The following is a 12636-nucleotide window of genomic DNA, read 5'->3' as shown; positions in this document are numbered from 1 at the left end:
AGCAACCACCATTGCGATGATTCAGGCTGTCGTCAGACAGGAATTTGAAAACATGGGTCTGAACACCGTGTGTTCCACGTCTCGACCCAGCGTTCCCCAGTTATCTAGCGGCCCTCCTCGTCCCCGGCAGTCCTTTTCGGCCACATCTCGCCGCAACCCGTCCGAATGGCGTACACCTGATGACCGGCCGATCTGCTTCCACTGCTGTCGAATCGGCCACGTCGCCCGTCACTGCCGCAACCGATGGCCACCACCTCCTCGGACTTACGCCCCCACTTATTCCCGCACCTTTGGACCTTCTGTACCCTATGCCACCCGCCATGAACCTACTACTGCTGATGTCCCTGATCCGAACCTTCGCTACAGCCGCTCGCCCTCACCTCGACGCCACCAGTCTCGTTCGCCCCAACCCCGCCGCTTTTCTTCGTCACCTATCGCCTCCCGCACCCAGCCGGAAAACTAGGCACTGCAGCTTCTGGAGGTGAAGCTGCGTTGTCGACCCTGCCCTCAAATCCTCTGCTCACGTTACTTACTAACCGAAACCTTCTTGACGTTGACGTTGACGGCTATCCTGTCACGGCACTCATCGATACAGGAGCACATCTTTCTATTATGAGTGCTGCCTTCCGACGACGACTGAACAAGCTCCTCACCCCAGCCTCGGCACGCGTCGTCCGCGTTGCGGATGGCGGTACTGTGCCTATCATCGCCATGTGTACGGCACGTGTCAGCATCGCCGGCCGCCACACTCCTGTACTCTTCACTGTAATTGCTCATTGCCCCCACGACCTTATTCTCGGCCTCGATTTTCTCTCCGCCCATTCTGCCCTAATTGACTGCTCTTCCAGTACCCTTCGCCTCGAGTTGCCGATGCTCGCAGAACCTTCTGACGCACCCCACTGCCGCTTACGCTCCACTGGCTTTCTTCGCCTGCCGCCAAAGTCCATAGCCTACATTGAACTGTTGTCTTTCCCACCAGTTCCTGATGGCGAGTACCTCGTCACTCCTCTGCCCGACATCCCAATACAGTATGACGTCACCGTGCCTCACAGTATAGTCACTATTACTGCGAACCACACTCGCATGCCTGTCAGTAACTTTGGATTGGCAAAGCAAATTCTACCGCAAGGTATTTGCCTTGCCACCATTGATTGTCTCGGCGACCAATACGTGGCAGCGTTATCGACCGATGGTTCTCGCGACCTTAGCATGCCCATAGCGCCAGCCTCGGGCGTCGATCCCAACATAAAGAAAATGGTTGCGACGGACCTGTCCTCTACGCAGGCTGAAGACCTTTGCGAAGTATTATCGTCCTACCGCGATATTTTCGACTTTGACGATCGCGCTTTAGGCCAGACGCTCGCGGTCAAGCATCGCATTCTTACTGGCGATGCTGTGCCTATTCACCGACGACCGTATCGAGTTTCTATGTCGGAACACCGAGTAATTCAAGAGGAAGTGAACAAAATGCTCGATAAAAACATCATTGAGCCTTCATCGAGTCCCTGGGCGTCACCTGTGGTGTTGGTTAAGAAGAAGGACGGCACGTGGCGCTTCTGTGTAGATTACCGTCACCTGAACAGCATTACAAAAAAGGACGTCTACCCGCTCCCACGTATAGACGACGCCCTTGATTGCCTGCACGGTTCCAGATATTTCTCGTCTATTGATCTTCGTTCGGGATATTGGCAGATTGCTGTTGACGATATGGACAAAGAAAAAACCGCGTTCATCACACCTGATGGCCTATACCAATTTAAAGTAATGCCGTTTGGATTATGCAACGCCCCTGCCACCTTTGAGCGTATGATGGGCTCCTTGCTCCAAGGTTTCAAATGGTCCACATGCCTCTGCTACCTCGACGACGTCATCGTCTTCTCGCCAACGTTCGACACTCACCTTGAGCGTCTCACAACTATACTTGATGTATTTCGAAAGGCGAAGCTTCAACTGAACTCATCGAAATGTCGTTTTGGCCACCGACAAATTACTCTTCTGGGCCATCTAGTTGACGCTTCCGGAGTACAGCCTGACCCCGACAAAACTCGCGCTGTCCGAGAGTTTCCGGTTCCGAAGACAGCCGCAGACGTTCGAAGTTTTGTAGGGCTGTGCTCGTACTTTCGTCGTTTTGTTCCAGATTTTGCGACAATCGCTAGGCCCCTAACTAATCTTTTGAAGAAAGGCGTACACTTCTCCTGGGGTACTGCAGAAGCCGCCGCCTTCTCTCGTCTCGTCACTCTTCTAACCTCACCACCCATTCTCGCCCACTTCGACCCCAATGCCCCTACAGAATTACGTACAGATGCCAGCGGTCATGGCGTAGGTGCCGTCTTAGCCCAGCGTCAGCGTGGCAAGGATCGCGTTATTGCTTATGCGAGCCGCCTCCTAGCACCATCGGAGCGCAACTATTCCATTACGGAACGCGAATGCCTTGCTGTTGTCTGGGCGGTTGCAAAGTTCCGTCCTTACCTTTACGGTCGCCCTTTTTCCGTAGTCACTGACCATCATGCTCTTTGCTGGCTCTCATCGCTAAAAGATCCTACAGGCCGGCTTGGTCGATGGGCTTTGAGGCTACAGGAATTTTCATATTCCGTGGTGTACAAGTCTGGCCGCCTGCACCAAGACGCTGACAGTTTGTCGCGTTACCCTGTCGACGACTCTGACTCCTCCAATATTGCCAGTGCTTCTTGCGTATTCTCGGTATCCCAGCTGCTTCATTTCGCCGACGAGCAACGCCGTGACGCCTACATCAGAGCACTCATCGACCGTTTTGAACACTCTCCGGCCGATGCTACTCTACGCCTATTCGTCCTCCGCGACGGTACTCTGTACCGTCGTAACCTTCATCCAGACGGCTCTGAGTTCCTGCTTGTAGTACCTAAACACCTCCGCTCCACCGTTCTAGAAGAGCTTCACGACGCACCAACGGCAGGACACCTCGGCGTATCTCGAACCTATGACCGTGTACGTCGCCGTTTTTTCTGGCCGGGCCTTGCCCGTTCCGTACGACGTTACGTCGCCGCTTGTGAACTTTGCCAACGACGCAAGAAGCCTTCCCAGCTCCCCGCTGGTTACCTGCAGCCGCTCGACATCCCTGCCGAGCCCTTCCATCGTGTCGGCTTGGACCTTCTCGGCCCATTTCCGGAATCTACATCAGGAAACAAGTGGGTTGCAGTCGCGGTGGACTACGCGACCCGCTACGCCGTAACCTGTGCTCTTCCGACCAGTTGTGCAACTGATGTTGCGGACTTCCTGCTACATGATATTATATTGATGCATGGTGCTCCGCGTCAATTGCTTACAGACCGCGGCCGCACTTTTTTGGCCAAAGTCATTGACGACATCATGCGTGCCTGCTCAATACAACATAAATTTACCACCTCCTACCACCCCCAAACGAACGGCCTCACTGAGCGTTTGAACCGCACCCTTACAGACATGCTATCCAAATACGTTTCAGACGACCACCGTGACTGGGACCTGGCTCTACCTTACATTACCTTTGCATATAACTCTTCCCGTCTCGAAACTGCTGGCTTTTCCCCGTTTTACCTCTTGTATGGCCGCGAACCGACGCTACCACTGGACACTGTGCTTCCGTCCGCCACAGCTTCAACTAGCGATTATGCCCGTGATGCAATCGCCCATGCTGACCATGCTCGCCAACTTGCGCGCGCTCGTCTACAAGTGTCTCAAGACAAGCAGAAACAACGCTACGACCTTCGTCACCGTGATGTCCATTTTGTGCCCGGAGCCCTCGTGTTGCTTTGGTCCCCATCGCGTAAAGTCGGCCTTTGTGAAAAACTGCTTTTCTGTTACACAGGCCCATATCGCGTGATACGCAAAGTGACCGATGTCACCTATGAAATCGTGTTAGCCACGCCCACGACGTCCTCCGCTGTAACAACCAGTGACATCGTCCACGTTGCCCGACTCAAGCCCTACAACTCTCCGTGCCCCTTGGATATTTAACAGCACCGTGACGGTGCTTTTGCCGCCGGGGGGGTAATATTACGATATGATTCCGCGAGAGACGAGCAGCCGCGAGAACGACGAAGAAGTTGGTCGGTGCCCTCGGCACGAACGAGTGTCAGCCTGGCTGCCTGGCTTCAGTGTAAATAGCGTGTAAATAGCATCTCTCGTCTGTGTCTTTCCACACGTAACAATATATAGGGTAAATGTCTACTGTAATGGGCGATTTCTTATAAAATATCCGTAATAGAAAATATTCCCGTATAAGAGAGTGTACATTAAACGAAACAATGCTACAACTGGAGAAAATTTTATCTCTTATGCTACGATTCTGCGGAGTCATTTTTTAAGGAACGTGACCGTTTATTTGAAATTGTCGTGCTGCGGATTAACAGTGCGATTAGCATTTTACTGGTATTTCATATGATGAAATGCCGAATATAACAACGCTCCATTTTATCATTGTCACTTTGCGCACTGAATGTACGCAAAGCGTAACCTGCACGTAATGGTTTGATGTTGACATAGATCTACACAAAATGATAAGCTGTGGACGTCGCTAACTCACTTTTCTGAAGAAATGTAATATTTACTAAAAAACATGCTTTACACTGTTTAGCACTTTATCATCAGCCGTGTAGGCAATAATCAATTTACCGGGCTCCCGAAAAAGACAGTAGTAGTTAGCATTTTTTATGTAATGTCGCAACCATTCATTTGTTTTCCGCATTTTCTTTCAAGTACCACTTTGTATTTGAATTGTTCATATTTCCCAGCATGTCGTGGCCTTTTACATTACTATATTATGTACGTCAGAGCCAGCAAGCAATATGCCTTTCGCTCTTTTTTCCTTGGATATTACTCGTTCGGCCTGAGCACATGATTGTTTCCAACGCACGCCATAATGAGCGGCCAAACTGTAGCGAGTAAACCAACAAACAAAAATAGAACCCTTTTGGAGCGCTCACCTTCAATTATCTTGTGCCTAATATGTTCCGGAATGTGGTCAGTCATCCGCTCGGATCTGTGTGTAGAAGAGGAATGACAACGTTTGTCATTTCTCAGTGGCAAATGCTTGTCGTTCCTTGCTACCTTTTGTGCTACATTGTCGCGTACGGCAGCAGTGATTTGCGGCTTTTTGCAGCCATATTTAGTTCCTTCGTCATAGAATTACAGAAAAACTTGAGAACAACATCGCGACATTCGTAAATACTATCTAGATTATATACCATAGCCCGTTTAGACTTGCTGGAGGCAGCGGGTAAACAAGAGTAGTGTGCTTGTTTACTTACCTGTTCACAGAAAGTATAAAGCCGGACCCGTTGTTCTCCTCACATTTGAGGTCGATTGCAGTGAGATGGACATCAGAAGAGCTTTCGTCGCTCGCTAAGATCAACAAAGGCGCCGCACGTTTTACGTCGACTGGTAGGAAAACCTGGCCTGTGCGAAAACAGTATATGCAAGTCCATAGTGCTAGTCATGCTATTGCATTTACGACTAAGTGATCAAATACATAGTAGCGTACATAGTATAGTAGACCAAGAAAATTGAGTTGTTGACGCGCCGTACCGATAAACAAACGTACGTTTAGCGCAGTCACTTTCCGAATAGTTATCCTTGTAAAATGGAGATTGAGATGCCCCCTTAAAAATGCCAAGCGAATGTAAAAATTTCCGTTTGGATTAGGTGACGCCGTGTTGCGCATATTTTATGCATTTTTATGCAGGTATGAGTAACTTTCGGAGTGCCGTTTTACGCCGGCAAAAGCGTACGTGTCAGAGCGCCCGCCAGTGTGTGCTTCTCTCAATTCAGAAGCGTTCTTGAGCTGCGCAGAAATGTGCCGCCCCAGCGCTATAGCTTCGCTCGTAAATGCTCGGATTCGCGTATCAAAAGGTTGCGGAACGGCAACCGCGTTACGCACGCGCCGGCGCACTGGCACACGTTGCGGGACAGGGCGCACGCGTCCAAGCCCGGCGCGATCGCGGATGTCTGTTCCAGATAGATGTCAGCGCTTTGGCTGCCGCGCGTCTTTCGCGCGCCTCGCTATACGAAGCTACGGCGTGGCACAATCAACACTCAGTGAAGCAGATTTATGTCGCTCGAGGATGTACTATTTTTTGGCGTTCTGCGCCAGTCTAACGACTACAAAAATAAAACAATTGCGTTCATTGTTACTTAAACATTTTTTGGAGCGCCGTCAATAACAAAGCACGAAACGGTGCCTGTCAAAATGTATGTGAGCGAGCTATGTGAGCGCGCTCTGGCGCGCCCCTCTTGTCGATACAAGCCACCATTACTGGCGAGGCGCGAGGAACGAAAAGCGCGGATGCGCGAGCTTGCGCGCGTCGGCAAGTGTACACCCATGAGCAAAAGTATACGGACCACAGGGTCGCCGCAAAAACTGAATTCCTCCGTAATTAGCCCTCATAAGCGGAAACTGACGAGTGCACTAGAAAATTCGTAATGTCAAGTTGGGACTGAAGTTTTTAACTTCAAGTTGCATTCACAGACAGAGGAGAAAATGGGTTTCATCGCACAATCCCTGGTCCGTATACTTTTTCTTACGGGTGTACGTGCGGTCTCGGCTTAAGACTCCCACGCCGTCGTAGAAACTCACCGCTTCCTATATGTGTCTTGCTACGCTCTGCATGAAACGCTTCGTCCATCCTAACAAGGCTGCTGTCAATCGGCCGCATCATGGACGTAGGAGCGTAGATGGACCCGTAAGAAACACTGCGGCAAATAAAAGTGACAATCTTCCTTAACGCAAATATTTACGCGCAGAACACAGTATGCACACATATTTATTATTGGCAGCATTCAACAAGTGACGTTCAACTTTTTTCGTTTCTCTAGCTCAAGATTCTAGGGCCGCTTATATATCGACAACAAAAAGCAAAAAAAAGTAAATTCGCACAAAAGTATTATGTAAATTGTAACATCCTTATGCCAGAAGGGCGTTTATTTTCCAGCAAAGTAAAACTGGCGAGTATCAAAGGTCCTCTTTGATCCTTCGCTAAATGCGCAGAGCTCTATGTACTGCGGCATAAGCCACGAAGTAACCACTCTGCCGTCTATCGCCTAGGTGTCAGCTCACCCGTTTTCTCCTCCGTAGTTGGTAGAGCGAACCAAATGATACATGTCGCCGTTCTGTAAGAGATCAATAACGTGAAGTTAGATGCTACTTCGCACCTCATACAATAGATACTCTCCCTGCTCTCTCCCTGCTCATGGTCTAGCCGCTACAGAAATTAACACATTTCCAGTACAATCATTCTAATAGGATTAGTACTATGGCTGCAACCACATGTGTTGATGAAACGTAGAACGCACATTCCACGTAAGAAGGACCTAATCTACTATTATAGGTAGAACTTGAGTAACCTAGCAAATGTGGGAAAAAATGTAGTCCCCTTTTCTACCTAAATACCTAAATACAGTCTGCTGAAATGGACTAGCAACATGAATATACGTATAACGTCATTAAATGGGATAAATAACTGTCTCTGCATGTTTATAGTTGCCCGATGTGTGCCTATGAATTGAAATAAGGAGCTTTTGTTAAGATAAAGACTAGAGCTACATAAGAAACGTATACTAATTGTTATAATGTCGTAGAATTTTTCGAATGCAGTCCTATTCTCATGCGTCTGTAGATGCAGGAGTTCAGGACAGCAGGTGCATAGACGCTGACACATGCAGATTCAATAGAAGCGCCTTTTTTGTCTAACTCTAATAACCTTTTAAAATATTTGTTCTTTACATTCACTACCCGATTTGGCTCGGCTGTATTTCTTACAGGTTGAGCTCATTGTTGAGCATTGTGTCCCTTGTTCTTCAATTGAATATAAGCTTTGAGCCCAAATATATGCGGCGTGTTATGTTAAGCGTACTACTGGTACATGTAATATCTGTTTCACACTTTCCTTGCCAATTTTTCCTGTTGTGTGCAGCATTAAGGTATACAGCCCAGTCAGCTATAGTCCTAATATGTTGGCCTAATTTTTACTTCTCTGGCGACAACGTAACACTGCGTGTGTAGGTTGTTGCAAGCGTGCGTATCATTATCTTTAAACAATTGAAATATTTATTTGGGTAATTAAAAAAGAAAGGTGCAACGGATTATATACCAGCGCCAAGCCTTAGACCAAATGCCGTCGTTATTATGAAATTACACCAATTCTCGGTATTGCATGGCTGATGCTTCTGTGACTTTATAAGCCATAAATGGTGGGCTGACATGAACCTCCGTGTTTTCGGATATAGATATAGCAGTGACGTGCCATGCTTTTATTAGCACTAAGTACCGCAGGTAATTAAAAAGCGGTCACCTCAAGGTAGCCTAAGTGGTGGTGCTCTTCATAAGTTCCGCGTGGTAGGCTTCCTGGAACAAACGATTGAGTTTGTGTCAATGTTTGCAACTGACAAGATACAATTTGTGCGCATGCGCACAAAACACACAGAAGGTGGACATAACGACGAATAAAAGTCGACAATGTGAGAGCAATGCTAAGCAATAAATAAATTGGTCAGTGGAGCTACATACAAGCGCTAGGTGGTATGCAATGATGCCAACGGCAACTAAAGTTACACATCGCACATATATATATATATATATGAGTATAGCTGCATTGTTTTATTTTGCATAATCATTTTATCAACTTGCCAAACATATGCGTAGACTTTACTATTGCATCTCGCTATGACAGTGAGAAGTGGTTTTCATATTTGCTTTTCCCTGTCTGTATTCTAATTGCTCATTTTATTTATTCTTATTAATATTGTTTGTTTTTTCTCATTGTATCTTCCTTCGACCGCAACTCCTCAAACGATTGAACCTTCCTTGCTATCTACTACGCTTTTGTAAATTTTTGCCGCTTAAGGAAATAATAGGGCAGCAAATTAGGCGTTGACTGCGCGATTAACGCCAGTGATGCGCTTCCCGCGTGGCGGTTCACGATTACGATACGCAAGGCGAGCAGCGCGTGATTAAACGCGCCGTTGCTCATACGCGGCATGTTTGAGAACACTGCAATGGTATGGTGCAAGCGGGCATGTCACCTGCAGTATTATCAATCCTTTCCGCGTGTGTTCTTTCAGGCGTAGAAAAAGAATGAGTACGCAACAATTAGGTAGTTAGAATCTGCTGATTAAATGTTTTCTCAGGACGCTCTATCCTTTTCTGAATGGAAGATGTGGTCTTAACGGAACGCTTGAGAAGTTACTAAATAATCATGACTGATCCCACAGGATACAAAGAGAGTGCGACTTCCCCTATGCTACGACTACACACATACACTTTATTTCGTGACGTCCTCCTAGATGGCTTACTTTGAAACTTTGGCTAAGGTGAGCTGGAACAGCTTGTATAAGAAAGCGCAATAAATTTTTCAAGCATTGACCGCTTACATTTATTGCGAAAAGAAAGTGCTAAAACGGCGTGTATATTTCTACACGTTCGAGGCCTAATTGTTCAAATATCTGTCAATGGTCGTATTGTAATTCCCTTGAAGAGTATTCGAAGGAAGACCACTTAGTAAGTAAACAAGTTGAGTACGTCGCAACCACAACAGCGACAACAGACAAAATTGTCGAGTCGGAAGCAGGAATTTGCAGTCTTTCTTGCACATAGCAAAATGGATGCTACAAAGTTTATCAGCCAATATACGTTTACCTTGACTCCTGATTTTGTACCCCCAGAGGGTCACCTCTCTGGTCTCGCCGTCCACAGTCACCTCACCAGACATCATGCCAGCTTGATCGTGCGAATCCATTTCACTCACTAGCCTATGACAGAGCGAGAAAATGTTTGTCAGTCGTCGGCGTCAAGATAACGTCTCGTTGCCTCTACGCGCGAGCAATTATTGAAACAATCACTTTGTTTTCTGGAAATAGACTGAATTAAAACTTGCTGTTCTTTGCAATCGAACACCATTCCGCAGAATAGCTAAATAAATTATAGTTACATCATCAATGCCAGCTTTATATGCCACCTTCGTATAGAGCATTCAAGTGCTTTTTTGCAATAAACCTGAAAATTGTCAGCCAGCTACCAATGTTTTCGATGGCCGATGTAAGCTGCATTCGTTTTCTTGTATAGGGACTGAAATCCGGGAAATATGATAAGCATTAATTTTGAGAAAAAACACCAAATAACGAGCGACATAGAACAGCCTGAGAAACAACAACAGGTCCGGCCTTCCAGAGCCAGTGCTTGCAAGCCTAATCTACGCCCCTCCTTCACTTAACGCTTCGTTCTAAATAAGGCTGTTGTACGAATTTTGCATCACAGGTGCATTGACTTTTATATATAGCTAAAATCAGCTTGGTCAAGAAAAAGGTAATAGGGCGTGGCTCTAGCGAAGAGAAGCAGCGTTGGCAGTGTCGCCGTGGCCCGCTTCTGTAGTCTTGCAAAATTACCTCGGAGTGCGGAAAATTTGTGCCTTGCGGGTGTTCTAGTCAGTTTTGACACATTGGATGACACGAGCTTGTGCGTTCTAGGTTTCGCTGTGCGATAATATTTGTCTGCGCTGGAAAGTACCCTGCATCCCGATACGAGAACGAACAGCAAAACTTCCTCTGGGCGCTCCTCCAGTTATCGTGTATCGCTGAATTTGCAAAGCGGATCCCAGAGTAAAAGGCCGAAGTGGCGGACCACGAAGGCATTACTCACCTGCGAACGTCACGGAGCATGGCAATGAGTGGCATTTTCGCTAAGCTTTCGGCCAACAGCGTTGGAGCCAACTCGGCTGGCATTTCCAGTGTGTGTGAGACGGCGGACCAGCTGCACGGAAAATTGTCGAAGCACATGTCAGAACTGGCCTTCACCTTCTTTTTTTGTGAAACAATAAGTGTGATTACGTCACACATGAAACTTCTCCAGTTTTCCAAAATCATCTTTTATACAGCGCTACCAAATTGAAGGTCCAATAATTAAAAAAAAAAGGCATTATAATCCGTTGTTTATTCAGCGTTCTCTTAGAGCTCGACTTCATTCCTTGTGCCACAAAACCGCGTGCAGTCAAGAGCAAAAGGTTGAAGATTGCGAGGTCAGCAAAGAATTAGAATTTCTTCAAGCATAGCTCCGCAACCTGGGATTTATTCGATGCATTTCGTTAATCCAACACACGCACGTATGCTGTACAACTGGATTTCAACCAGCATGCTCTGGCTAAGAAGAAACAAAAAAACAAATTGTCGTGGCACCATTGGTCTCGAAACTTTCGCTCGTGGCTATATGTCCCAGAATAGTTCGTTGTGCGAGCATAAAGCTTTCCTGAGGTGCAAGCTTCAGGTATGTCATATCTGAATAGATGGCTAACACGATCATCTGAAATCTTCTCAGCCATTTGCTTAACCATATTGGCTCGGCCCGTACTCATCAGCAAGTTCTTTATCTGTCGAAAATAAATTATTGAGAAGAGAAATAAAGCATAACCAATTATTTATAAGAACACCGTAAATTTGCTCGCTTTCTCTCCACTTGAGGTTGTAAATCAGTAAAGACGTGCTGCGAAGTTGAAACATTGTCAGCAGAGAACAAAAGGTGATTTAATGTTTGCTTTGATGCATACGTTGATTTAGCACTGAAAATTACGGTAAGCAAAAATGGCAAGATGAATGCAAGGAATGCAATCATTATAACAAAACAGAACTGTCCATGTCCGGCAATGGAAGGACCACAGACAAAAGCGGATCTTACAATAAAGAAGTTCACTTTTCAGATGGAAATACTATATTCTTGAAGTATAGAGCATTCGAGGCGGCCTAAAGAAAGCAATTTTTATAACGAAACAAACATTGCAAGGCTTCTAAAATGAAAATCTGTACGTCTAGGTTTATTCAATGTTTGTCTCTAATGTCGCATTATGCAAAAACAGTCTGACTGCGGCGGCGTTCACTATGCTGACGAAGAAATGTCACACAGGAATAACATTTTCCTCCGTGTCCCCTTGCGCTGCGCTACAACTGCGTACACATGGTCTAGAAGCACATCGTTCGCGTGCATTCTTGTAATCAAAACGTGTGCTTTAGCGCCACCTTCTAGCTTAGATATATTCGCCTGCGGGCGCCGAAATTTCATTTTTGATCCACCATCTTTCTTTGTTCTAATGGAGGTATCAGCAAGACAACAACATACGGAACCCTCTGGACAACAATGCTGAAGTTTTCCTAGAATATGTAAAGGGACCAATCGACACTCTCAGCCATTCTTACCATGACGTCACTATTGATGGTATTTGAGGTTCAGAAGTTGCCGAAAGTCAATTTAGAACTGATACTGTTCATTCCTGCTGTCCTTTCACGTACCAAATTTTCTGATGGCGCGTTCATTATTTTGGTATAATTCTGTGTTTAACACTTTAGCTATCAAGAAGGAATGTAAACGTACCCGCATCATGAGCGGAACATATTTCCTCTAACTTTCTGGTATTAAAACATAAAAGGCCTGAGAGCCGTAATCTAAGAACTTACATAAATCCAAACTTTACATGAACTTCCGTTTCCTGCGAAGTCAAACTTCCCGTTTTTCTTTGCTTCCTGCATAGAAAAAGCAATTATTACACCTACATTGCAATATGTAATCGATGCAGTCATTCAACATTCTCAAGAATACATTTAAAATATCCATGAAGAAGGCAAGCACATTCTAACACATTTTCT

The 12636-nt window shown here is 46.2% G+C and overlaps 1 protein-coding gene across 2 annotated transcripts in view; it reads right to left on the bottom strand.

The window, feature by feature from the left end:
- Nucleotides 1-12636, bottom strand: part of LOC126540573 (rifampicin phosphotransferase-like) — a 98428-nt gene that overhangs the window by 70939 nt on the left and 14853 nt on the right. For both annotated transcript variants that reach the window (XM_072286567.1, XM_050187412.3), the window contains exons 4-11: nucleotides 12448-12513; nucleotides 10646-10756; nucleotides 9647-9759; nucleotides 8304-8356; nucleotides 7070-7122; nucleotides 6590-6705; nucleotides 5265-5412; nucleotides 4941-4996 (exon numbers count right to left, since the gene is read on the bottom strand). In XM_072286567.1, the coding sequence (XP_072142668.1) occupies nucleotides 4941-4996; nucleotides 5265-5412; nucleotides 6590-6705; nucleotides 7070-7122; nucleotides 8304-8356; nucleotides 9647-9759; nucleotides 10646-10756; nucleotides 12448-12513 (716 nt within the window). The remainder of the gene's footprint in view (nucleotides 1-4940; nucleotides 4997-5264; nucleotides 5413-6589; nucleotides 6706-7069; nucleotides 7123-8303; nucleotides 8357-9646; nucleotides 9760-10645; nucleotides 10757-12447; nucleotides 12514-12636) is intronic.

This window comes from Dermacentor andersoni, chromosome 2 (genome assembly GCF_023375885.2).
Source record: "Dermacentor andersoni chromosome 2, qqDerAnde1_hic_scaffold, whole genome shotgun sequence".
Lineage (NCBI taxonomy): Eukaryota > Metazoa > Arthropoda > Arachnida > Ixodida > Ixodidae > Dermacentor > Dermacentor andersoni.
The sequence above is the reverse complement of the archived record's forward strand: the minus strand, read 5'-3'. Positions and strand labels throughout refer to the sequence as shown.